The sequence below is a fragment of the Mauremys mutica genome, chromosome 12 (assembly GCF_020497125.1).
Source record: "Mauremys mutica isolate MM-2020 ecotype Southern chromosome 12, ASM2049712v1, whole genome shotgun sequence".
NCBI lineage: Eukaryota > Metazoa > Chordata > Testudines > Geoemydidae > Mauremys > Mauremys mutica.
This window is the reverse complement of record NC_059083.1, coordinates 1,030,914-1,058,422: the sequence shown is the minus strand read 5'-3', so window position 1 is coordinate 1,058,422 and position 27,509 is coordinate 1,030,914. Positions and strand designations below refer to the sequence as shown.

Below are 27,509 nucleotides of genomic sequence, written 5' to 3'. Positions count from 1 at the left end.
GTGTCAACCTCTGGGGGAAATTTTGATCATTTTATAATTACAGAGAATAGGGAAAAATCTGAGAGACTTTAAATAAGTGTTCAATGTTAAGAAGGAAAGGATCACATCTGAGAGGATTTTATATCAATATTTGATCATGTGAAAGAAAATCCCCTCAGTTTAATGAAAAGGAAGGAATTTAATTTCTCAGTTTCTGGGACAGTTGTGATAAGGCAGCACAGCAGCTCAAAGATAGGGTTCAGGCAGGTGATTTAGCACTTTGAGAATGAGAGAGAAAAAAGGTTTAATCTGAGGAGAAAATGAACATGGGAGGGTTTAACCCCCACTAGTCCCCCTCCTCCACAGTGTGCGGCAATGATTCATGACAGTGGTTTCCCTTGAAAAGCAGAAGTGGCTACATTTTAGTGTTGGAGGAGGGGAATTGCTTCAAAATAGAAGGGATTTTATCTATATTTGAAAATTGGAACAGAGCAAAATGTGAGGGGCTTTTATGCCAGTATTTGAAAATGGGTAGGGTGGGGGAACACAACATCAGAAGGGATTTTAGATCAATATTCAATAATGCAAGTATGGGGCAAAATATGAGGAATTGTAAATCAGTGTTGAATAATTAAAAGGAAAGAGGCTGTTATATCCTCAACCAAATACACAACAGAGGCCAAATCTGAGGGATTTTAGGTCACTATTAAGTCCTCTTCAGCAACCATTCACACAGGGAGCTGGGGGTGATGCTGCTTGAACAGCAGAAGGGAAGGAAAGTTGAAACCAGACTGGGCTCTGGCAAGTGGGAGTGGGCAGCAGCTAACACAGATAGGCAGGGGGCAGCTTCTACACTCTATGTGGGATAATGATTCAGGCCAACTGTTTCAAACTGGCTGTAATCAAAAATGGGGGGGTGGGGGAAGGAAACCCCATAGTGGGGGAATTTTATAACAATATTCATTAATTAGGGGTTGTTTACACAGAGACCGTCAGGAAAATTGATCCAAACAGTGTGAATTTAAAGTGGATTAGTTAAACCACATTATACAGTCACGTGGATGCTCTTACACAGAATTAGAGTGCCTTTAGCTTAATTCACTTCCAATGTTAAGTAAACTGAATTAAAGTTATTTTAATTCTGAATAAGAGCTTCTAACAGGGGTTTAATAAGGTGTACTTAATCCATTGTGAAAGTTAATTCAGATTAATTTACCTGAGTGTTTCTGTGTATACAAAACCTTAGAGGAAAATGGAACAAGATTCAGGGTGGTTTTAGATCAATATTTGATAATTACAGAGAAAAAGTGGGGAAATTTGAGCAGATTTTATATCAGTAAGGTTGTATCACTAAAATGTGAGAATGAAAGAAACTGAGCAAAATCTGATTTTCAGTAAGTCTTGAGCTTGAATCCATTTATGCAAATGAGTAACTTTACACACGAGTAGTTCCACTGAGTGCAATGGGAATTTGGCCTAAATACAGTTTAAATAAATACTAAGCATGGACTTCAGAATTTGGCCTATTAGAAGAATTTCAGCAAAGTATATTTAATTTCTCCATTTTTTATCTCTTTCAGGTATACAAACTGGAACCTGTCCTCACTGCAGTTGCTGACATCCGGCTCTGATAATGCACCAGGCGAGGGAGGTGAGTATAGCTCCTTACCGGCATCAAGAGGTGTTGGGTCTGTGAGAAGTAGATCTACACACAGTTGCACTCCTAGGGTATGTCTACACAGCAGCTGGGAGAGTGATTCGCAGTTTGGCCAGACATACATGAGCTAGTGCACTAAAAATAATAGCAGTGTAGCTCAGGCTAGCCACCCACGTACATACACAGAGGGTTGGGCGAGATTATACTCAGGTGGCTAGCCTAAGCCGCTACCCATTCTGCCATAGCAACACTGCTATTATCAGTCTGCTCCCTTGAGCAGAGCTATACGTGTACCCAAGCTGGGAATCACCCTCTCAGCTGCTGTAGAGAAGTATCCTCAGACCATCTGCTGCCTCTCCCCCACCCTCCATCAATCTCTTTCTGGCTATATCTGAAATGGGCGGGGGAAGCATTCCTAATTCAGATTACCTAAACCGTGTTAGCTAATTTAGACTAAAATAACAGGGAAAACAGGGCAACTCATGTTATAAGCTCAGGTTCAACCATAGGCTCCCCTATAGGCTGTAACACAAACTGCTAACTTCTCTCTCCCCCACACACTCACATACATACCTAAATATGAACCTTTCACTGCTATGGATAGAGCACCAGCAGCAACCAGCTTTAAAATCAAGTCATCTCATCTTCCTTCAGAAAACCCTGGATCTTGAAAGAATCTCACTACTTCTCCTCTCTGCTAGTTCCCTCCATTTTACTGTCTACCTCGCCCATTGCAATATAATCAGCTACCTGCTTGTTAACCCTAAATACCTGTGTGACATTGCACTCTATATGATTTTATGAAAATATGCTAATGAGTTTGAATATAATGTAACTGAAATATGCTTCATGCAAAATGTCTCTTGTAAGGTATCATTACAAAGCTTATAATCTACTGAGTGATCATCCTATTTGTATAAATGTATCACTCTTGTATGTGAAACTAGAAATATGAAATATAACTCTGAGGGCCTAGTGTAATTATGCAAAGTGTGGGCCATTAATGGTGGTTTGGAATCTTGATGACTCCCATTAACCAGGACAATCGTCTGTAGATGGCTCTGTTTTACTGGTAAGTCTCCCTGTATATCTGTGTGCTGGCAAGTGGGTAATGAAGTCTTACAGTGACATGTGATCATGTCACCTGAACTGGAATCCATGTTTAACCTGGTGCTTTTCCATTGAGAAGGAGGGGTGGGAACCCAGAGGGGCAAAGGATTCCCTCCTTATGCAAAAGATATATAAATGGGTGGAAGAGAACAAAGGGGGCGGCCATCATGAGAAATCCCCTAGCTACCACCTGAGCTGGAACAAGGGCTGTACCGGGGGAAAGGATTGTGTCCAGACTAGGAAGGTGTCCAGTCTGTGAAAGAAACTTATTGAAACATCCCTGAGGGTGAGATTTTATCTGCATTCAGTTTTATTACTGTATTACACTTGGATTTGCGTGTTGTGTTTTATTTTATTTTACTTGGAAATTCACTTTGTTCTGTCTGTTACTACTTGGAACCACTTAAATCATATTTTCTGTACTTAATTAATAAGTACAAAGTGATTTTATTAACCCAGAGTATGTATTAATACCTGGGGGGGCAAACAGCTGTGCATATCTCTCTATCAGGGTTATAGAGGGTGAACAATTTATGAGTTTACCCTATAAACAGGCTTTATACAGCTTAAAATAGATTTATTTGGGGTTTGGACCCCGTTGGGAGTTGGGCATCTGAGTGTTAAAGACAGGAACACTTCTGTAAGCTGTTTTCAGTTAAGTCTGCAGCTTTGGGGCATGTGGTTCAGACCCTGGGTCTGTGCTGGAGCAGACAGGTGTGTCTGGCTCAACAAGACAGGGTGCTGTATTCCCAAGCTGGCAGGGAAAGCAGGGGCAGAAGTAGTCTTGGCAGCTGGCAGTTTCCAAGGGGGTTTCTGTGATCCAACCCGTCACAACCTGTTCCCAGATTGCCCACCTCCACACTTCTATTTCTTAGGATGCTACAGGGGAGTGCTTTTTCTCATGGGGAATGCAGATACAAGGGAGAGGGGCGTTTCTGAAAATAAGGAAGTGGGATCAGTCTGGGCTGACTCCAGATAAGAGTCCCACCTGCTCAAAACCCACCCTGATACCCAGACTAGTGCTCTTTATCCATTCAACATCCCAAGCCCTTAGAAGAAGCCAGTGTCCTGAGGGTTAGCAGGTTTTCCATTCACCCTTCAGATGGGAGATTTCTGATAGTTTGCTAGTGTTAGTATGGATATATAGTGACCACTGGTAGTAAGAGGTATATCTTTTATTAGCATAAGTAAAACATTAGTTGATACTGATACTTCAGCATCAGTTGTGGAAAGAAATTCTTGGCTAGTACATTTGAAGTTGATCCAAAGAAACTCTCCTTCCACATACATACAGTAGACTAAGTCACTGTTGCCACAGGTTACTAATATTATTATTTAATGTTCATATTAATATAATGACCAGGTGTCTCTGACAGGATTGAACCCCATTGTGGTAGGTGCTGTGTAAACATATATAAAGACATTCTCCCAGCCCTTAAGAGTTTGTAGTCTAAGAAGACAAGTGACATAGGAAAAATATAGGTGAGCATATGCAATCAAATATATACAATCATTATATACATAGATACATGTTAAGACATAAAACTATTATCATAAACAGCTAAAGTGCCAATTCACCCCACATGCCCATCAAATGATCTTTAATTAGTTGATTTCTTAAAGGCATGATAGAGATGGATTTTGAGGAGCTAGCTGAAGGAGGCTGCATTTATCTATTTGTTCCACGCATAAGGGAAAACAGGGAATGTCAAGATGCTTGCGTGAGAAGCTAATCATAGGTAGTTGTGAAGCATCAGCAATCTTGGTGTGTGTGTAATCCTTTATATAATCAATGACATCTGTAACTAGGCACAAGCCAGGATAATTAATTCCACCACTTTCAGGACATAAGGTGATTGTTGCAGACATGAAGAAAATGCTATTTTATGTTTCCAACAAGTATGCTAGGGATCCCTTCTCCTATACACCACATATGGAAATTTGCCTAAGTGCATTATAGACATTTTCCTTCTTCTGGAGATGCTGGTTTTGCCAACTTTCAGAATCTGGACATTGGACTAGATGTTTCCATGGTTATTAGCTATGCAGATTCTGCCAGGAGTGAAACTCTATCTAAAGTTGCTTGATGCTCTGATCAGGAACCATTCTTTGGTGCACACTGGAATGAATCGCGGCTTGGCATATTTACAGACTGGTGGAGAGCAGAACAATCATCAGATATATGTAGCCACCTAACATACAATGTGTGTTTGGACACTTCCTTCTCTGATCTGTGTCAGGGCCTGTGCGAGAGATGGCAGAATCCCCCGATATTCACGCTTCTCGCTAGATTAACCACCATCATTCCCCTTTGGGGGAATTCTCTCCTCTTCTTTTAATTCCCCACTTCCCTTCACGGCCTTGCAGAGGGGTGAACCCTTCTAGCAGAAGAGAGCTGCAGTCAAAGGAGGGTGGAGCTCCCTCCCTTACCCCAAGATGAGCAGCTTGGTAGTAGCGTCCCCAGGTCTCTGCAGTCCAGATGCTCTGAACCTGGACTTGAATTCAGATCTCTCCCATGGTAACATGAGCATGGGTCAGGCCATAATCTAAACAAAATAGAGATGCCAAACTCATCCAAAATAACTAGGTCTCTGATTCAATGGGGTCTATTAAACAATGTGCATACACTTGCAGTGGAGGGCAGTAATGGACCAGGGTACAGTGATGCTGAGAGGGCTTGGATATAAGTAGTGGGAGTAAGCAGTACTGGATAAATCCAGATTCCTTGCTTCAAAAATCCAGGGTCCTGATGCATAAAACTGATTTAATATGCCTCCCAGGCAAGAGGTCTTGATACCAATACACCTATGGCACCTGCACACTTCATGTACTCTTTGGATCCCTTCTACTGTATCTCACTAAGGACTGGAAAACCAGAGATAAAACAGCAGCAATCACTTACCTCTCTGACTAACCGCTCTAACAGGCAGAAAGCCAGGAAAGCTACTCCTAGCTGGGTGGCACTGGACATCATGCAGTTTCCCTTCCCCTTTGCTCTTCCTCCAGATAAGTCTGGTGGTCCAACCACAAAAAAGAGAGAGAGAAGTTTCTTTGAGTCATTTCACTGTATCTTTAAATTACCCAGCTGTAGGTCCTTGTGTGTATCTCACATTGAATCAGAACTCAAAGAAAGGCAATGTAGGGAGAGAAAGAGGAAGTCACTGAGTGTAGGGTACATAACTGCCAGTGTGTCCCTGGCTGTCGTTGAGCACATTGAGTTGTCATTGCCATCATTATGCACCCCAGGAGATGCAAAGAACAACCCACAAACATTGGCGATCAGAAGGGAAAGCAGGACTGGGAAAGAGGAGCGAGAATAAGAGTAGCATCTTTAATAATTCCTTAAATACCCCTCCCTCTTTTTATCTTAACCAAGTAAACTTGTGGATTTCTCTCAATATCCAATCTTCCTCCAAAAGTTTTCAGCCCAAGTCATCTTCCTTTCCTCCATACTGCCACCATGTCTCCTTTCTTACCTGAGACCCTACACTGGCTTCCCATCTTCCTTCCTGTGAAATTTACACTTCTCTATTAAATTTACACCTCCCGCTCCCTTTGAACCTCTATTTTTCCTACTCCTTTCCTCCCTTTCCCTCTTTCCATCCCTTCACTAGCTTCTTTCTCTCTCTATCCTTTTCATTCTTTTCTTCCTTCCCTTCCCCTCTATTTTTCTACTTTCTCTTCCATTCACCTCCCCCCCCCCTCCGATACCATGTAAACTGTGGCAAGTCCCACCTCTCTCCTTCCTCTTCCAATCTAATTGTCCAACACTGCACGGCCCCCTTGTCCAATATTTACCTTCCACCACTGTCAGGTTCACTGTTGCATCTGCTGAGACATCTAAGCCTCGCACTTTTACCCAGTACATCCCAGCATCCTCAGGCTGCACACCCAGGAGCACCAGGGAAGCATTGTGGAAGCAGAGAGTTGCCCGCTGCTGATAAAAATCTGCCAGTTCCATGCTGTGCTGGCAGGTGCGCTCCTGTGACTCAAGGGAGCTTGTGCAGCTGTCCACCATGTAGACCAGGATGGGACGATTCCCTGTCTTGAAATACCACTTGACATGGTAGAACTCCCACGCCGGGTTTGCAAATTGGAGGGAGATGGGCAGGACAGCAGTCTGGCCAGGGGAAACCCAGATTGGGTTCTGCAGTGTAAATACAGACAGCGCCGCTGTGGTGTCTGCATGGGAAAGAGAACAGGGAGGTTTAAAGGGAACATCAGCATCTTCTATAAGATGCCAGATTGATCTCCTCTAAAAACCAGGGCCAGCTGAAACAAACACAACTCCCCTGCAAACCATCCAGTTGGCTTCATGCTCGGATGGCTCCAGCAGCCACACACTGTGAGTCTGTCTCAGGCAGCTAGTCCTATGCACAGGAGCGGCTCTAGCTATTTTGTTGCCCCAAGCACGGCAGGCAGGTTGCCTTCGGCAGCATGCCTGCGGGAGGTCCCCAGTCCCACAGATTTGGTGGCAAGCCTGCAGGAGGTCTGCCAGTCCTACAGCTTCGGGGTACCCGCCGCTGAATCCCCGCCAAATCTGCAGGACCAGCGGACCTCCCGCAGGCATGCCGCCGAAGGCTGCCTGACTGCCGCCCTCGCAGGGACCAGTAGGGTGCCCCCTGCGGCTTGCCACCCCAGATAAATGCTTGGAGCGCTGGTGCCTAGAGTCGCCGCTGCCTATGCATAGTGGCAGCTAATGAAATGTCATTGATAAACCATAGCTTTTCTGATCCCAATTGGACTTTAATTCCCATTGCCAAAAAGACTTTGCTGTTGCTATTATTTGGCTGGAGACATGTCTTTGTGCAGCAGCATATATAATTTTAGACACTGAAAATGCTCAAACTGTGGATTACGACGAGGGTCCTTTGCATTTATCAGGCACCTACTAGCTGGAGGCTGATATAAAAGATGAGCTTCTGACCTAGATCCAGGGACAGCTCCCGGGTAGACTTTCCCAAAAGCTGGGGGCAGGCTGGTTTTGGCTTCCTGCAGCAGCAGTATTGCTGTGATCAGTGGGTCTCCAGTCTTTTTCTTGTCCATTTAATACTCCGGTTCCTAGGTATCTAGTCAAATTTCCAACCCCTCCCTCTATGTGAATGAATGCGTGGATGGTGTGACAAAATGGCCAGTGTTAGTATGGTGGGTCACCAAGGGCCCTGCTAGTGACCAGGAAAGTGGTAGAGAAGGGAAACAGGGAAGGGGTCTGAGCCCCAAACCCTCATCATAATCCTGCAGGTTTCTTACCCCCTTCCTCCCAGGTAGGGTTACCCTCAGTCCTTGATGCTGGGGACAGGGTCTCCCTTCCTCCAATTCTCTGGTCTCTCAAATCTCAGCAGCACACCTCCAAGCTCTAGTTCTCTCTCCTCCCTCACTCCACACTGCCTGTCTGATGAGGGTGTGTGTGTGTGTGTGTGTGTATTGGGTTCCCTGCAGGGCCTTAATTGTCTATAGGTGCTTTAGCTGGCCTACAGGGAATCACATCCTAATTAGCATGCTGTATCAGGTTTCTGATAGGGTCTTAATTGGCTACAGGTGCTTCAATTATCCTGTAGTAGCCTTCCCTAGTCTACAGGGAACCACGCCTTAATTAGCCAATGTACATTGGTCAAATCGAATAGTCTCTACACAAAAGAATAAATGGACACAAATCTGACATCAGGAATTTTAACATTCAAAAGCCAGTAGGAGAACACTTCAGTCTCCATGGTCACTCAATAACAGACCTAAAAGTGGCAATTCTTCAACAAAAAAACTTCAAAAACAGACTCCAACATGAAACTGCAGAACTGGAATTAATTTGCAAACTGGACACCATCAAATTAGGCCTGAATAAAGACTGGGAGTGGATGAGTCATTACACAAACTAATTTCCCCATAGTAATTTCCCCCTACTGTTACTGACACCTTCTTGTCAACTGTTTGAATTGGGCCACCGTCATTACCACAACAAAAGTGATTTTTCCTCCCTTGGTATCCTACTGTTAATTGAATTGTCTCGTTAGACTGACCCCCTACTTGGTAAGGCAACTCCTACCTTTTCATGTGCTGTGTATTTATACCTGTTACTGTATTTTCCACTCCATGCATCTGATGAAGTGGGTTCTAGCTCACGAAACCTTATGCTCAAATAAATATGTTAGTCTCTAACGTGCCACAAGGACTCCTCGTTGGTTTTTTTTTTTAATGTAGAGAAAGGGAAACCAGAGAGATAAAGGATGCAGAAAGAGTGAAGGAAAAAGACACTAGACCATTCAAGAAATGATACATAGTACTTTATTATAGGAAAGAAAAGAGAGAAAAAGAGGAGTAAAGCCCAGTAGAAAAGATGGTTAAACAAAGGCGAGACAATAAATTACAATCTATAAAATTTATTAACTAGAATGTTGAATAACAATATGTTACTGTTGAATACAGTGCACAACTTCAGAACCCCTTTAAATTGCAGTGGGAGGGATGGGTCCAGTATTTCTCACCCTGGCTACTGGGCTTAGTCCTTGGGCAATTTTTTCAAGCCCCAGCAGTAAGGTGATCAGGGTGTTATCCAGTCACTGGCAGAAATCGGACAGGATCCCCTTCAATCCCTATTTACAGCTTTGGCCAGATGCAGCAAGGGGGATTTCTTCAAATGCTGGATACTACCAGACATACGTATGGGATTAGATAAAGCAGGTCTAGGCAACCTGTGGCACATGTGCCAAAGATGGCACACGAGCTGATTTTCAGTGGCACTCACTGCCTGGGTCCTGGTCACCGGTCCGGGGGGCTCTGCATTTTAATTTAATTTTAAATGAAGCTTCTTAAACATTTTAAAAACCTTATTTACTTTAAATACAACAATAGTTTAGTTATATATAATAGACATAGAAAAACATTCAAATATATTACTGGCACACGAAACCTTAAATCGGAGTGAATAAATGAAGACTCGGCACACCACTTCTGAAAGGTTGCCAAACCCTGAGATAGTCTGATATGCCAGTTCCTAGCTAAATGGCGCAATAGAATTTAACTAATATTTATTTACATTAATAATAAATCCTTCCCCATTTTCACTGCTGCTGTGTAACCATATTCTTCTGTGTCGCCACTTGTCCTCCTCCCACCTCTCCATTTGGCTTCACTCCAGGAGCATTGTAGCTTCCTACACAACAATACTCACCAATAAGTGTGCAGAAAAGTAAGATTCTAGTCATTGTAACAGGAGAGATCTTGGAATCCTGAATATAGCTATGAACTCTGCCTCCTGGCTTTCAAGGAGAAAGATTCATCTCTGTCCCCTCCCTTCCTTAATTCTGATCCTTTCAACTTGGAAAATCTTTGGGGGTGTTTTAAAAGCCCTAAAAGCAGAAATAGCTGGTTGATGACATCCTTTACTTGCTGACTTGAAACAAAAAAACAAAAATATGGGTAGTTTCTTCTCTTGTGTCTTCAGGGAACTTGATATGGTACTTTCCAATCTCTCATTAAGAGTGGTAGTTTGGGATTTGCCTTCATCATGCCTCACCCTGTCAGCAATATGAATTTCTCTCTTTTTCTTTAATCACTTTGCTCCCTTCTGTGCCTTTGAGAGAAAGAAATAATATCCCAGTGCCAGCTGAGAGTGCTGAAATGGTAATATATCTGGTGGAAGACAACAAAACTCACATGCACTAAGAAATAGCTACATAACCACTAGACAGTGTTTTTTAGCTGTTTTGGGCTCAAGACCCATTTGTAAATGTTTATGGCCTGTCACAACCCATTAAATAGCCTGGGGATGGAGATGGAGGCCCTGGAGTGGTTTCTGTCAGATCCTTCCCCCAAGGGAATTGGGTCCTGCCCGGCACTCACTCCACAGTGGCAGCTCCGGCAGCTCCTGTGCCGTGTGGCTAGCTGGTCTTGGCTCTCTGCTCTGGGTATCACAACTTCCAGAGCTGCTGTGCCACTCATTTGTGCCCCTGACTGGACCAAGTTTGTGTGAGTGGAGTTGTGATCTAGGCCTGCAGTGCCACTCACTTATATTTGGCCAACCCAGGCTCCCATCGTTATGACAGCTGGGTCTAACCTGAGGGGTGCGGGTACTCCAGATGTTGCAGTGCCTGGAGCAGAGAGATGAGCCCAGCCAGTCCCGGGGGACAGAAGCTGCCACATGAGCCTTTGAAACATTCCGGCACCCCAATTTTGGGTCCCAATCCACGGATTAAGAAACCCTGCACTAGAGGGCACTGCAACAATAGGGCACCCAAGGAGCCATTATGCAGATACTGGAACAAGGCAAACAGGACACTTGGGTGCCACCTAACGGAGGAATACCAATCAACAAACCAGAGAAATGTCTTGAGCCCCACTCTCCAGGCCTCCTTTGGCCCAGGAGGCCTTGATATCTTTAGCGTTTACCCTTTGGGACCATGTTCTCATAGTCAGCCTTTAGGTTTTTCCACCTGCAGGACAAGCACATATAGACCTGTGGATGGAAACAAGGATGTGAGAGCTGACTAGCCAGGGTCTCCCATCAGGGCTTACATTAGATCTCTGATATAAGAAAAGAGGCTTTACTCCAGCATCTGATTGTCCAATGCATTTACCCTGATTCTGGCCATTGTGGCTCTATCTTCACAATTGTTTCCCTCTTGGGCCAGGAGATTGACTTGATTTGGGTCTCTGTTCCCATTTCATTCCCTTTCAAGAGAGACCCCTCAAATGACACTGCTGATTCACTTCATTATACAATGTGAAAGCTTAACCAGGGGATTAACAACTGCTGTGATTTTTTTTAAAAGAAGTTTTCTCCTCCCCTTCACCTGCTCAAATCTTTCCTGACTTGACCATCACGGGAAGTTTTTTTTTTCCAATTACAAGTAGAACACAGGAGAAGAGGAGATTATATTCATCCTAAAATTAAATGTAACAAGGATATAACTCCCACATGTGTGACTTGATCTGTGGAACTTGCTGTATTAGGAGGTTAAAGAATCAAATACTGTGGGAAGGTTTTTTAAAAGGCTAATAAAACGAGGGGAAATAACATTTCTATGCCAATCTCGTTTCATGATATATGGATAACTCCAGCTTCAGGACTTTAAATGATAGATTGGCTGCAAGCAGGAAGTAAAGAAATAATCATACATGGTGCACTATAGGCATTTTCCTCCTCTCTCTGAAGCATTTGGTGCTGCTCATTGTCCGTGGAAGGAAGCTGAAGTAGATGAAACAACAATTATGTGTTGTGTGGCCCCAACCAGGGGTGCACCTCCATCTGGCGTCTCGGGTGGACCCAGTGTCTCCTCACACTGAGCGATGTTGCTGCCTGATGCATGAATATACTGCAGAAGGGAAGAAATACTATCAGATTACAGGTTTGATAGTCAAACATAACTATGTCCAAGTGATTGGCAGCCTGTCTTGAACGACACTTCTGTCACCAGATAAACCTTAAGCCCTTTCTCTTTAGGATGTCCCCCACTCCCATCCTCTTAATTTCTCAATCTATCTCCAGCCAAACAGCCTGATTCTTAGATTGACTCCCATCACCACAGTGTCTGAGCATCTCCCCTGTCCCTTTAATTCAGGGGAAATTGATGTGTCACTTGCACACATGCCAACACAGTTCATGGTTAAGATAGAGTCCTAGTCACCAAGGGTTTGTCTTCTCTAGATAAATCACATCAAGTTCTAACAGACACGGAAGGAATCAGATTAACGACTGCAATGTTGTGATCAAAATTTTGATAGTTCACATGACTTCTCAAGGTTGTGTTCTAACTTGATATAAGCCTTAGGGGGCAGTGGACACACACACTCATTCATTACAACATCCAATGGGCTCCCCTCCATCATACGTCTCCTCTGATCTCTTCCAACATGTTTTGCTGGGGATGGAAAGATGGCAGCAGCAATCACTCACCTCTCTAACTATCAGTGCCAAAATGCAGAGAACCAGGCAGGCAAAGACCATACGGATAGTGTTAATGGGGCTGAGGCTTTTCCAGGCAAATTTTCCTGCAAATAAGGAGAGGTGAGATCACCACAAAAAGTCGAGAAGGTAATGGGTGTAAATGAATCACTCATTAAACTATACAGCTTCAGCTCTCTAAGAGTGTCACTTCAGCGCATGGTGAATCAGGAATGGGTTGTGGGCGTATGAAGGGGATAATCTTGCTGGATCCTCTGGGTTAATCTTTCTCTGTGGCTAATGTATAGCTGTTAAAAGAGTAGCGTATAGGAACTGGGTGGTGTCTCAAACTAAGTCATCAGTTGTTGGGCCTTTTGCTTTTCAAAAAGTGTACATAATACAGTGTGAAGGAACAACATGGGCATGATGAGGTCCAAAGAATAACCATGTTTACTAAACATATATAACATGAAGACCTAGCACTGCAGCATATACACACTGCTGCTGTCTGTGATAGGGTTTTCTTGTAACATTTGTTAGTCTTCCTCAACTCGCCTTAGCCCACCTCTCCTGTTGTATGTCTGCAAATGGGTTTCTCCTTGCCCCTGTACTGCACCGCCTCGCCTCAGCCTCGGGCAGTCTGAGCAATTTATCATGGTATCATTTCTTTTGTCTGAAGATTCGAGCACTGCTGTTGCCAGAGTTTCATAGTTACAGTGAAATATGAGTACACCACACCATCTCGGACTCCTCCACTTCCTCTCTCTCCTTTCTGCCCCATCAGCCTCCCTGTCTCCTCTGCCACGTCCAATCCCACTTTTTATTCATCTTCTCTATTCTACCTTCTCTTTTTCTCATTGCATTGCATCCTTTCTCTCCTCCGTTTTCTTCTCTTACCATCCACTCCTCCCCGCTTCCCTTCTCTCTTCATTTCCTCACTTCCCCCAAGCCATTTCCGACTTCAATCTCCTTATTACACAGATACTCTATCTCGCCCCTAATCCTTTGATACCTTCAGTCACCATCAGGTTCACTGTTGCATTGGCCCATACATCCAGGGTTCGTACTGTTACCAGGTACATCCCGGCATCTGCTGCCTGCACGTCCCGTATCACCAACGTAGCATTCTGGCAGATGTCTGCCCGCTGCTGATATTTCTTTGCCACCTCCTTAGTCAGCTGGCAGGTTCTCTCCCACCAGTTGTGGGCGGTCCCAGTGCAGTTGTCCAACATATACACCAAGATGGGGTGATTCCCAATGCCTCTGATGAACTCCCACTTGATGTAAATGAATTCCCAGGCTGAGTTCAGGGATTGGAAGGAGAAGGGCAGCAGAACTGTCTGATTTGTGATGGCACGGACTGGGTTCTTGGGTGTGATTATAGAAAGGGCAGGCAAGGCACCTGAGTGTGAGAACAAGGGGGAAAATTGCATGGAGCTTTACCTGTCTGAGGGGTGAAAGCCTCCCTAGCTGATCCCCCAATCACCTGACTTCCTGAAGTGCAGCTGGAATTGCCCTCTACATGAAAGTCTTTGTAGGCCATTCCCCACCCTTCTAATCTATGCAGTGTCCTAATATAAAAGTTACCAAGGGCGTATACTAGTGAACACAAAGATGGTATTTATAACGTGGTCACTTTTTTACTTTACTATGACTAAGACTATGTTTTAGTCATGGGTATTTTTAATAAAAGTCATGGACAGGTTACGGGCAGTAAACAAAAATTCACGGCCCGTGACCTGTCCATGACTTGTACTATATACCCCTGACTAAATCCGGGGGGGGGGGCACATGGGGTGCTGGGGGGGGCAGTCTGGGGGTGCCACAGGTGTTTGGGGGGCAGTCTGGGACCCCCGTTGGTGCTGGGTGGGGGTTGTCTGGGCTGGCAGACTCCCTACCCAGGTCCTCACAGCTCCCCGGAAGCAGCGACATGTTCCTCTCTCAGCTCCTAGCTCCGCACGTTGCCCAGCCCCAAGTGCTGGCTCTGCAGCGCCCATTGGCCAGGAACTGTGGCCAGTGGAAGCTGCAGGGATGGTGCCTGTGGGCAGAGGCAGCATGTGGAGCCATCTGGCTGCGCCTCCATCTAGGAGCTGAGGGAGGGATATGTTGTCACTTCCGGGGAGCTCCCCCGAGGTAAGCACTGCCCAGAGCCCTCACCCCCTCCCACATTCCAACCCCCAGTCCCCTCTTTCACCCAAACTGCTGCTGCTGCTGGGAGGGGGTGGTGGCCCTAGACTTCCCCAGCAGCAGCTGGTGCAGTTGGCCTAGGGGCTGTCCGAGCTGCACAGGCGGCCCCCAGTCCAGCCGCACCGGCCACTGCAGAAGTCATGAAGGTCTCGGAAAGTCACAGAATCTGTGACTTCCGTGACAAACTTGCAGCCTTAACTATAATTCACATTAACAACTCATTACTACATATAAGGTAGAAGAATAGTTGAGTTCACACCTTTGCTGTTGCTGTGGTTTGCTGGAGACAGCTTTCTGCAAGGTTAGATTCAACCATTGCATTGGTTTTATAGATCTCAAAGATTCTAGTTTGAGGGTATGGCTACACTTGAGAGTTGCAGCGCCGGTGGAGGCTTTCCAGTGCTGCAATTAGTAACTGTTCACACCTGCAGGGCACATCCAGCGCTGCAACTCCCTGGCTGCAGCGCTGGCTGTACACCTGGGTCTGCTTGGGGTATAACGAGTGCAGCACTGGTGATGCAGCGCTGCTCGTCAAGTGTGGCCACACACCAGCGCTGTTATTGGACTCCAGGGTATTAGGAGATATCCCAGAATGCTTTTAACTAAATTACTCTCTTTGTTTTGTTATGATGCCTCTCTTTGTTTTGTTGTGAATTCGGGGCTCCGGGAGCTACTTATCTAAAAAACAAACACAGCTCCCCTTTGCTGTGATCAATCTGTAACTGACTGTGAACAATCAATTGAGATAACCCACTACCTTGCTGTGAATGAGGCAGGCAGGGGGATGAGTGTCCGCTTGAGGAAAGAAACAGCGGGGGCAGGGGGGAGAAAGGGAGTCTGTTGGAGCAGCTGCTTATCTGGTCTGCAGGCTGTTTGCAGTTAAGAGTAAATGAGGGATCGGGGAAATTTTCAGATTTTGCAAGGCAGAGAGCTGATACAGTGTCGGCTCCAAAAATCCACTCTCTCTCTCTCCCCCGCTCCCTGTCACACTCCACCCCACCCGCCTCTTTTGAAAAGCACGTTGCTGCCACTTGAATGCTGGGATAGCTGCCCCTAATGCATCACTCCCAACAGCGCTGCAAATGTGGCCATACTGCAGCACTGGTAGCTGTGAGTGTGGCCAAACACCAGCGCTTTCCCTACACAGCTGTACAAAGACAGCTGTAACTCCTAGTGCTGCACACCTGCAAGTGTAGCCATAATTCCCTTATGAGTGTAATTGCTGTTATTATATACAACACATTTCTGACTTTCACTCTGCCTTGATGGTGCATTCTGGGCATCTTGACACCAGAAAGATGCCAACCAATTGTGAGGTAGTGCAGAGCAGAGCAACAAAAAATGATGAAAGGCCTGGAGGGTTCGACTTGTGGGGAAGAGATTAAAAGAGCTAAGTAGACCAGAGCCTTGGCTGCAGCCAAACTTCACAGAGCATAGGTCAGTGGGTGCTGTGCACAGATGGCTCCAAGCTCACCGTTGTACTATCTGGACTCTGCTGCTGCTCTCTGCAGGCTGTTCCTGATGCATTATATTAGAGCCGTGCCCGAGGAGGGCACAGTGCTTCATTTGTAATGAAAAAGCTGCCGGGACTCGAGCAATTTTTTTACATTCATAACTGATGTGGCAAGCCCAGAGATGCCGGGACTATGAACTGCCAAGCCTGGAGGAGCCGGGGCTCAGCCGTGGCAAGCCCTGGCACAAATTAAGCATTGTGAGGGCATCTCCAGTTTATACCAGCTGTACTTGTCGGAGGGCTGCCGGCTGTAATTGTGCCCTCCAACTCCCTTAATACTGTGTGGAGACCTTAAGTCCCTCTCTGTCCCCTCCCCACCTAAATATCCTGATGTGGAACAAAAACCCATTCCCACCTTCTTCTTTTTTACCTCCTGTCACCAGTGCGCTGGCTTCCCATCGGTCACTTCTTCTCCCCAGTGGGCTGGCCTCCTCTCTGTTACCATCAGTTGATAGTGTGGTAGTTTCCCCTTTGTTACCTCCCATCACCAGTGGGATGCCTTCATCTCTGTTATCTTCTGTCACCGGTGGGGTGGTTTCCCCTATGTTACCTTCTGTCACCAATGGACTGGCTTCCCCTATGTTACCTTCTGTCACGGGTGGGCTCATTTCCCCTCTGTTACCTCCCATCACCAGTGGGCTGGCCTCCCCTCTGATACCTTCCATCACTGTTGGGCTTGCTTCCCCTCTGTTACCTTCCACAGTCAGGTTCACTAGCGCAGTGCCCGATACATCCAAGCTTCGTACCGTTATCTGGTACGTCCCCGCATCCTCTGGCTGCACGCCCTTGAGCACTAGCGAAGCACTCTCGAAGGAGACATTCGCCCGCTGCTGATAAAATCCCGCCTGCTCCAGGCTGTGCTGGCAGGTGCGCTCCCGTGACCCTGGGGCTCCAGTACAGTGGTCCACCATGTAGACCAAGACAGGACGATTCCCTGTGATGAAATCCCACTTGACATGGTAGAATTCCCATGCTGGGTTCTGGAACTGGAGGGAGATGGGGAGGACAGCTGTCTGACCAGAGAAGACCCGGACTGGGTTCTGCAATGAAATTATAGAGAGTGCAACTGAGGCATCTGCATGGGAGAGAAAAGTGGAACAAGTTACCCAGGGAGGTTCCAAGGGAATCAGTTCAAACAAATACAGAGCCCTGTGAAGAAATTCCTCTGGGCACCAGGATGCAGCACCTAAAATGTAGTGAGATCTTTTTCCAGCCAATTTACTTCAAACTGCGCTGCCATTCCAGATGGGAGAAGGTTTTAGATCCATGTGCTGGGTACTGGTAGGGAATGGTGACTGGTGACTTAAACAGACCCCACAAGGGGAAAACTATCTCTCCAGAGCTCTGTCAGCTTGTATCCCACACTGGGAGGTAATAAAGAAGTAAAATCCCACTACCATTTCAACCCATCCCTGGTAGGGTGGAGTCCCTGTGAATCAGGGATCAGGCCATTGCCTGTTTGGCTGCACTGAGTGAACCAGCCCTGCTAGAGATTGTGGCTGTCTACGTTTAGGGCTATGCGGTGGCTCTAAAGCTCATGTATTGAGTGCAAGCCTTCGGGGGGAACTGCAGCTGGCTGCATCAGAATTCCTTCTGCCTCTCCCTGGGCAGGTGGTGTAGGGTCCCCTCCCATGAAAGGAAACAAGTGGCTACCCCATCAATGGGAGTTTTAACACTCAACAACGGGACAATGCAGCATTAGCCCCGAGCAGCATGGATCAGAAAAGACCTGATGGGGTTTTCCCCATTTCCTAGAAATATTCTGAGCTACCAAACTCTTTCCTCCCTCTTTTCCTCTGCTCAGCCCTCTGAAGCAGCAGGGCAGCTACTGAGATATAGCCTCCTAGATCCCTTACTCACCTGTGAAAGCCCAGAGAAGTAGCATGCCAATCATTGCAGTGGAGGGACACACAGCTGAGCACCATATAATCCTCATTCAGACGATAGACTCAGCCTTTGAACTTCAGAGAGGCACAAGTCTTCCTTATTTTGTTTCATATCTTCTTTATAAAGAAAGCCATTTCTTTAAAGCAGTTTAATTATGAAAGTATCTCCACTTTACATATTTAATTCAGATTAATATCCTCACTGAGAGAAACTGACAGTTCTGCAGTTCTAACATTATGGTCAGTTCAGGTCTCAGCAAGAACGGATGTGGTCTCAGGCCCCCATGACTTTTGTGTTCATGGCAGGCTATCCTGTGTCCTAATTTGGCCAGGTAGAGGCAGGGCAGAAATTATCACCAGCACTTTTTCAAAGAATTATGTACTACAAACCGAGAATGTTGGAAAATTGTCAAAGCCTCACTGTTATATGTAATGAACAGCAGTTCCTAGAAGCAGGGAATTATGTTCTCTGCTGCTGCTCTCCTTGCAATTACATGGCCTGGCAGGTGGGAGTAGATCTACTGGGAACCTGGGGAGGGCACCAGCAGGTATGGAGGTTGTTGGATATGTGGAGGGGTGAGGAAGGATTAGGGGTGGGGGGTGGGTAAAGGGGAACAGGGAGCAGAAGAAAGGTTCATTTTGACATTTCTCCCCAAAATGCTTTTTGTTTGTTTCAATGTAAACACCTTGTGAAAGTTGACATGAATTTGTAAAATGTTTCTGTCAACCCGGATCTGCAATTTTCATCTTAAAAATGTTTGCCTGGCTATATTTGGAGGGGTGTGGAAGGAGTAAACGTGCCAAGCAGACCAGGCCCTTGGATACAGCCAAACTGCACAGAGCACAGGTCAGCGGGTGCTGAGCAAAGGTGTCTCCAAGCTCACATTTGAGCTATCTCACTGCTGCCCTGTGTAGGCTGTTCCTACTGCATTATATTAGAGCCGTGCACCAGGGTTGCTCCAACTCACACCAGTTATATTGACCACAGGGCTGCCAGCTGTAATAGAATCATAGCAACGTGTGGCTGGAAGGGACCTTGAGAGTTCATCTAGTCCAGCCCCTGAACTAAGGCAGGGCCATGTTCACCTAGGCCACGCCTGATAGGTGTTTGTCTAACCTGTTCTTAAACAAGCTCATTTTGAATTCTCATCCTGTCCTTGTGCTTGCTCCTCTTTATGAGTATACTCTCCTCTCCATTATCCCAGTCATTGATTAGTACAAGACCCAGGACACACCCTTGTTACACTCCACTAGATACATCCTCCCAGTTTGACAGTAAGCCGCTCTTAAATACTCTTTGAATACGATTTTTTGCACCCTCCTTATAGTAATTTTATCAAGACGATATTTCCTTAGTTTGCCTATGAGAATGTCACGTGGAAATGTATCATAAACCTTACTAAAGTCAAGATATAGCACGTCTACAACTTCCTCCCTATCCACTAGGCCTATAACTCCATCAAAGAAGGAAATTTAGGTTGATTTTGCATGATTTGTTCTTGATAAATCCATTTGGCTATTACCTATTAGCCTATTGCCCTCTAGGTGCTCACAGATTGATTGTTTTAACAATTTGTTCCAGAATTTTTCCAGGTATAGAAGTTAGATTGACTTGTCTATAATTCCCTGGATCTTCTTTGTTTCCCTTTTTAAAGATAGCTGCTATATTTGCCCATCTCCAGTTGTCTGGGACCTCACCATCTTCCATGAGTTCTCAAAGATAATTGCTAATGGTTCCGAGATTGCTTCAGCTAGTTTCTTTGTACCCTAATATGAATTTCATCAGGCCCTGATGAATATATCTAATTTATCTAAATATTTTAACCTGTTCTTTTCCTATTTTGCATTCTTTCCCCCTTGTTGTTAATATTAATTGTGTTAAATATCTGGTCACCATTAACCCTTTTAGTAAAGACTGAAGTAAAGTAGGCATTAAACACCTCAGCCTCCTTGTTGTCATCAGTTATTAGCAATTCTTCCCTGCTAAATAGTGGACCTACAATTTCCTTCATCTTTCTCTGGCTCCCAATGTATTTATAGAACCTTTTCTTATTGCCTTTTATGTCCCTTGCTAGGTGTAACTCACTTTATGCCTTAGCCTCTCTGATTTTTCTCCCTATATGCTTGTGTCATTCTGTTGTACTTCTCCTTATCAATTTGTCCATGTTTCCACTCTGCGTAGGATTCCTTTTTGATTTTCAGGTCATTAAAGAGCTCCCAATGGAGCCATATTGCCCTCTCACTATCCTTGCCTTCTCACTCAGAAGTTTGCTGTTATAACTTTAATAGTCTCTCTTTGACAAACTGCCAGCTCTCCTGAATGCCTTTTTCCTTTAGATTTTCTTCATGTAGGAGCTTACCTACCCATTCTGAGTTTTAGTCTACTTCTTTGACATTCATTGTCCATATTCTGCTGCTCTCATTCCTTCCTTTCCTTAGAATTATGAAATCATATCATTTTGTGATCATTTTCACCCAAATTGCCTTCAACTTTCAGATTCTCAACCAATTCCTCCCTGTTAGTCAGAATCAGTTCTAAAATGGCTGCCTCCTGGTTACTTCCTCCATCATCTGAAACAAGTTATCCCCAATCCATTCCAAGAATTCAGAGGACATTTTGTATTTTACCATATTATTTTTCAATAGATGTCCGGGTAGTTAAAGTTCTCCATTACTACCAGGTTGAGTGTTTTGGATATTTCTGTTATTTGGTCTAGAAATGCCACATCCACCCGCTCTTTCTGAGTTGGTGGTCTGTGGTAGACTTCTACCATGGCGTCACCGCTGTTTTTTCCCCTTCTATCTTCACCCAGTCTTCCTCTGACCTCCTTCTGTTCTCAGTGTATAGTGGAACACCTCCTCCTTTTTTTCCTTGTCTGTCCTTCCTTGACAAGCTATATCCCTCTATACTAATATTCCAGTCATGAGAATTACCCCACCAAGTTTCAGTTATGCCAATTAGCTAATAATTTAGCGTATGTATTCTAATACTTCCAGTTCTTCTGTTTATTCCCCAAACTCCTTGCATTTGTGTATAGACCTCTAAGATATTAAGAGATTCACCCACTGATTTCTCTCTTATTGCTCCTATGACTCTATTAAAAGCAGCAAAGACTCCTGTGGCACCTTATAGACGAACAGACGTTTGGGAGCATGAGCTTTCATGGATGAATACCCACTTCGTCGGATGCACTTGCTTTCGTGGGTGAATACCCACTTCGTCGGACCCACTTGCATCAGACGAAGTGGGTATTCACCCACGAAAGCTCATGCTCCCAAACGTCTGTTAGTCTATAAGGTGCCACAGGATTCTTAGTCTGGATCTGTAAAAGCAGCAAACACGGCTCCCCCTCTGATATATGACTCTATTGTAATTTGCCATTACCCAATCCCCAACACATCTAGCCCCCTCTGTTAAGGTCAGGTTTTTTTATATACCTACCTGTAGTGGCTCCCTCCAGCTCCCTGCACACTGTGTAGAGACCTCTGGTCCCCCTCTGTTCCCCTCCCCACCTAAATATACTGACGCTGAACAGAAATCCATTTCCCCCTTCCCCTCTGTTACCTGCCATCACCAGTGGGCCGACTTCCCCTCTGTTATCTTCGGCTTCTCCTCTGAAGGAGCCATTGCTAACCTCCCAGACACCTTTACTCTCCCACAAACGTCCAGGGCAGTACCATACCTATTATTGCAATGATCATTGGAGGCCTCAGCAGCACAGGATGTGGTCTCAGGCCCAGCACAGGATACTCTGAACCCTAATTCAGATAGGCGGGGGCAGAACGGAAATGGCCCTAACACCATTTCAGAGAAGGACGGACTTCAAACAGAATGATGGGGAAACTGAGAAGCGCCCAGCATCTGAGGTGATAAAAAAACATTTCCTGGCAGCAGGGTACTGTTGTCTCAGCGGCTGTTGTAATTTGTTTGCATATCAAGTGGTAGGAGACATTAAAGGATACTGAGAGAAGAAACAACAGTTGGAAGGTAGATTGGATCCAAATAAATAGCTGTGGGGGTGGTAAGTTAGGGCATAAGTATATTGAGGGAGAGAGAGCAGCAGAAAAGAGGTTGGTCTGAGTAGCTTTTACAGTTGCATTGCAGAAAGCCTCAATCCTTCTAGTTCTGGAGAGCAGGGATTCAGCCGTGCACCTGCCCAGTCCCTGGGATCTGTTCTTTTTTCCAGCTTGCCCTGATGTGGATGATTTTGGGCCTCCTCCAGACTGATTCTGAGTTCTGTATTGCTTATTCCTTGCAGCCTGCAGCTCCCCTGTCTCCTCATGACCTTCCAGGATTGGAAATTTGAAATGGGAAGGCCTGTTAGGGTCACATGATTTCAATAGATAATCATGCGTGGACGTACTATTAAATCTTACCTACCTCTGGGGCCTTGGGCTGGATTTTTCCTCCAGGGCTTGCCTACTCCCGGTTTTGATCCCACAATAATAGCTTTCTTATAAATATCTCAGCGTTTATGTTGATTGACCATTTGAAACACATCCATCATGGGGCTCCCAGTCTACGCCTTAGGGAGCTAGATGCTCACAGACCCTTGGAGCCAGGGGTCTTAACTTTCTTACATGGCCCCCTTGAGCATAGTATCTAAGCCACTTACAATCTTTAACATATTATCCTCACAACATCTCTGTGACATAGGGGAGCGCTATTGCCCTCCATTTATTTACAAATGATGAACAAAGACAGGGTAAGGGCTGAATGCTCAGAAGGATTTAGGCATCACAACACCTAACTGGAAAAATCACTGTGATTCTGCAGGTCTGAGTTTGGTGCCCAAGTTCCATATACTATGAATGGGGAGAGATAGGCACCTTACACTAAGCCAGCCAATGGGCAATGCTGACCACAGGGATGTGCGCTAAGCTCCACCCATGTCTCAGAGATAAATGCCTATCTCTGCTTGCGATCAGTCTCTCCTATTGAAGCTGTTGCACTTCAGATAAAGAATTAGAGCCATCGGAGTGAGGAGACAGGATCCTGGATGTCCCACATGTTAGGTGTGTGCTGTAACCACTGGGCTAAAAGTTATGAGGGAAGTCTTTCTCCCCCCCCCAGCTGTTTTGTGTGGAGCCAGGCAGCCCGTGAGCATGTCTGTCGGATCGGGCCTACCCACAACTTAGGCCAGTGGTCTCCAAAGTGGGGTGCGCAAGAGGATCCTTGGGGGTGCGTGGCAGGAGCTTTTTTTTTTTTTTTGCTTCATCTGTTCAGGCAGCAAAAATGGTAGAGCCGGCACGGCAGGGAGTGCGTGCTCAAAATTTTTTTACTGCTATGGGTGCGCGATCAAAAAAGTTTGGAGACCACTGACTTAGGCGACCAAATGCCTATCTTCCCCCAGTTTGGGAATTATTCTGGGCCTTAGGCAGGAGGTAGGCCACTGGATGCCCCTAGGGGGCAGCAGTGTGCATGCCCAGAGGCAGAAACTTGGGCACCTTGGGAACATTTACTGCAAAATTGTAGGCCTTGTCTACACTACCAAGTTTTGTCACCAAAAACTGCCTTTTAGTGACCAAACAGCCAAAGCGTACAGACAGAAATGCGACTTATGTCACAAAAAACACCCAGTTTTGGCGACAAAAAACTTCCACCCCTGTGAGAGACTTTTGTCTTTTCCCCTCCCCTTTCAAAGCTCCGAGAAGTATCTGTGTGCTGCTCCATTTGGGAAACGAAGAAAGAGCAAATACTTGGAATGCTCCTGTTCTGCCCTGCACTAGGAACAAAGCAGCAGGCAGACTGCTGTCCCTAGGCCGGGAGACTGCTGTACTGCTTTGACATTCCTCAGCACAGAGAGCTCACAGAGCTACTCCTCACGCTGCTCTCGGCAGCTGAGGGCGGGGCCTGTGGGAGAATTCGGAGAGAATCCCAAAATGCTCTTCCTTCCTACAGCACTGCAGTGTGGGATACATACCCACAGTGCATTTCTCACCCTGTCAATAATGGTGCCCCCAATGTGGACAAGATCTGTCGACAGAGGAAGCAAGTGTGAACACCCTTTGGTGATTTTTGTTTCTGGGGCAAAACACGGAATTGAACCCAGGGTACAGGCTTACACCCTAGCCACAGACCATCTTTTCTATCTGTTGGGCAGGATCTCTGCCCTAAATGCCCCTCCCTTTTGAATTCCATCTAGTTTTAACCCCTTGGCTGCCATCTCTCTCCTTAGAGTTCACATGCTGAAGTGACTTAAGGATGGTGAACTTTGCCTGGAAGTCATTCAGCATCATAGGCACCGACTTATATGGGGCTCTGGGGCTTTAGCCCCATGAATAAATCCCAAGCAGGGGCTCTGCCCCACCAATGTTTTTTCTCCCCTGCTTGGAGCGCCCCCCGCCGCTGCCCCCCGCCGCCAGGGCTGCCCAGAGCCCTTTAAATCCCAGCCGCGGCCGGGAATCAGAGGGCTCTGGGCTGCCTGCTGCAGCGGGAAGCCCAGAGCCCTCTGATTCCCGGCTGCGGATGGGATTTAAAAGGCTCTGGGCTCCCCGCGGTTGCAGGCAGCCCAGAGCCCTTTAAATCCCAGCAGCGGCTGAGATTTAAAAGGCTCTGGGCTCCCCGCGGTTGCAGGCAGCCCAGAGCCCTCTGATTCCCGGCGGCGGCTGGGATTTAAAAGGCTCTGGGCTGCCCGCAGCAGCAGGCAGCCCAGAGCCCTCTGATTCCCGGTGGCGGCTGGGATTTAAAAGGCTCTGGGCTGCCCGCCGCAGCAGACAGCCCAGAGCCCTCTGATTCCCGGCCGCGGCTGGGATTTAAAGGGCTCTGGGCTCCCCGCCGCAGCGGGCAGCCCAGAGCCCTCTGATTCCCGGCTGCGGCTGGGATTTAAAAGGCTCTGGGCTCCCCGCGTTTGCAGGCAGCCCAGAGCCCTTTAAATCCCAGCCGCAGCTGGGATTTAAAAGGCTCTGCGCTCCCTGCGGGTGCAGGCAGCCCAGAGCCCTTTAAATCCCAGCCGCGGCCGGGAATCAGAGGGCTCTGGGCTGCCTGCTGCAGCGGGAAGCCCAGAGCCCTCTGATTCCCGGCCGCGGCTGGGATTTAAAAGGCTCTGGTCTGCCCGCCGCAGCAGACAGCCCAGAGCCCTCTGATTCCCGGCCGCGGCTGGGATTTAAAAGGCTCTGGTCTGCCCGCCGCAGCAGACAGCCCAGAGCCCTCTGATTCCCGGCGGCGGCTGGGATTTAGAAGGCTCTGGGCTGCCCGCCGCAGCAGACAGCCCAGAGCCCTCTGATTCCCGGCCGCGGCTGGGATTTAAAGGGCTCTGGGCTCCCCGCCGCAGCGGGAAGCCCAGAGCCCTCTGATTCCCGGCTGCGGCTCGGATTTAAAAGGCTCTGGGCTCCCCGCGGTTGCAGGCAGCCCAGAGCCCTTTAAATCCCAGCCGCGGCCGGGAATCAGAGGGCTCTGGGCTGCCTGCTGCGGCGGGGAGCCCAGAGCCCTCTGATTCCCGGCCGCGGCTGGGATTTTAAAAGCTCTGTGCTCCCCGCGGGTGCAGGCAGCCCAGAGCCCTTTAAATCCCAGCCGCGGCTGAGATTTAAAGGGCTCTGGGCTCCCCGCCGCAGCGGGCAGCGCAGAGCCCTCTGATTCCCGGCCGCGGCTGGGATTTAAAAGGGTCTCAGCTCCCCCCGGTTGCAGGCAGCCCAGAGCCCTTTAAATCCCTGCCCCGGCTGAGTTTTTAAGGGCTGCGGGCTCCCCACGGTTGCAGGCAGCCCAGAGCCCTTTAAATCCCAGCAGCGGCTGAGATTTAAAGGGTTCTGGGCTCCCCGCCGCAGCGGGCAGCCCAGAGCCCTCTGATTCCCGCCCCGGCTGGGATTTAAAAGGCTCTGGGCTCCCTGCGGTTGCAGGCAGCCCAGAGTCCTCTGACTCCCAGCCGGGGCTGGGATTTAAAGGGCTCTGGGATCCCCGCGGCTGCCAGCAGCCCAGAGCCCTTTGAATCCCAGCCTCTGTCCGCTGATTGCCCCCTCCCCAGACCCCTGCCCCAACTGCCCCCCAGAACCTCCACCCCCTATCTAAGCCCCACTGGTCCTTGTTCCCCAATTACCCCCTCCCGAGACCCCTGCCCCTAACTGCCCCTTGGGACCTCAGCCCCTATCTAAGCCTCCCTTCTCCTTGTCCCCAACTGCCCCCTCCTGAGACCCCACCCAACTTCCCCCCCCCCAGGACCGCACCCCCTACCTGTCCCCTGATAAACCTCTTAGACTCCCATGCCTATCCAATTGCTGCCTGTCCCCTGACTGCCCCTTCAAACCTCTGCCCCATCCAACTCCCCCTGCTCCTTGTCCCTTAACTGCCCCCCGGAACTCCCTACCTCTTCTCCAACCCCCAAACTGCTTACTGTGCCACTCAGACCAGCGTATCTGGCTCCATGCAGCTCCAGACAGTTGCTGCCATGCTCCCCCATGGAGCCCACAGCCCTCTCCCACCCCCAGCACCTGCCTTCCAGATTTGAACACCTCAAAATTCAGGAGTGCTCAAGCTCGGTTTGGGCAGCTTTTACTTCATTTCTCCCAAATCAGTTTCCCCTGCAAGGTGCCAACTGAAGGTGTTGGAGAACAGAGAGATCAGGTGGCCTCCTAATGCCTGGAAAAGAGACAAAGGCCGGAGGAGGGAGTGTCAGTGCCTGTGCGGACTTCTGGGAAGTGCACGGTGTGGAAGGGGATGCTGTGATGCTTTGGAACATCTCCATACAAAGCCAGTCAGGACTCTGGGGGAGCCTCCTCTCTCGGAGCATACTGTCTCCAGGGCAAGAAGCTTACACCTTCCTGGGTCTGACCTCGGAGCATTCAGCATGCCCTTCCACGTCATGCACTTTCCAAAGTGAGTCTGCCCAGGCTGGTCCTGGGGCAACCAGAGGTCGCTGCACCCCAACTCTGCAGTCAGATGTGACTCTCAGCCAGACAGTAAAACAGAAGGTTTATTAGATGACGGGAACACAGTTTAAACAGAGCTTGTTGGTACAGAAAACAGAACCCCTCTGTCAGGTCCATCTTGGGGGGTGGGGAGCCCAGAACCAAGTTCTGGGTCTCTCCCAATTTCCCCAGCCAGCTCCAAACTGACACTCCCTCCTCTGGCCTCTGTGTCTCTTCTGGACAAGGAGGCCACCTGATCTCTTTGTCCCCAACACCTTCAGTTGGCATCTTGCAGGGGAAACTGAGGCACCCACACAGTATTCAGAGAAAATATTAAGAACATTCCCACTTCATCACAACAGATGCCTACTTCAATATACAGTATTATATTTTGTTGCAAGTGCTGCTTCTGACTTTCCACTTTTAATTGACCCTTGTAATCTTGTGGCACTGACGCGT

The 27,509-nt window shown here is 47.3% G+C and overlaps 2 protein-coding genes across 5 annotated transcripts in view; one reads left to right on the top strand and one right to left on the bottom strand.

Annotated features, from left to right (window-relative positions):
* LOC123345106 (C-type lectin domain family 2 member B-like) overlaps window positions 1–27,509 on the top strand; it is a 67,216-nt gene that overhangs the window by 1,676 nt on the left and 38,031 nt on the right. For all 3 annotated transcript variants that reach the window (XM_044981758.1, XM_044981757.1, XM_044981756.1), the window contains exon 2: window positions 1,560–1,630. In XM_044981758.1, coding sequence (XP_044837693.1) covers window positions 1,613–1,630 — 18 coding nt within the window. In that variant the 5' untranslated portion in view covers window positions 1,560–1,612. The remainder of the gene's footprint in view (window positions 1–1,559; window positions 1,631–27,509) is intronic.
* On the bottom strand, window positions 11,680–21,881 carry LOC123345107. 2 transcript variants are annotated; one of them, XM_044981763.1, is made up of 4 exons: window positions 21,775–21,881; window positions 17,018–17,398; window positions 12,636–12,730; window positions 11,680–12,054 (listed from the first exon to the last, which is right to left on the bottom strand). In XM_044981763.1, the coding sequence occupies exons 1-4, from the start codon at window positions 21,779–21,781 to the stop codon at window positions 11,908–11,910; spliced, it is 630 nt and encodes a 209-aa protein (XP_044837698.1). In that variant the 5' UTR covers window positions 21,782–21,881; the 3' UTR covers window positions 11,680–11,907. The 2 variants fall into 2 exon arrangements, with proteins under 2 accessions (XP_044837698.1, XP_044837697.1); XM_044981762.1 differs by lacking the exon at window positions 21,775–21,881 and adding an exon at window positions 18,184–18,352.

Excerpts from the sequence above, each read along its gene's own strand:
- LOC123345107 (XM_044981762.1), bottom strand. The coding sequence starts at position 18,259 with ATGAGGATTATATGGTGCTCAGCTGTGTGTCCCTCCACTGCAATGATT. Across the intron at positions 12,731-17,017 it reads AGTGAACCTGACTGTGGAAG|GAAAATTTGCCTGGAAAAGC; the intron begins GTAACAGAGGGG and ends CCTTATTTGCAG. Across the intron at positions 12,055-12,635 it reads TGGCACTGATAGTTAGAGAG|TATATTCATGCATCAGGCAG; the intron begins GTGAGTGATTGC and ends TCCCTTCTGCAG.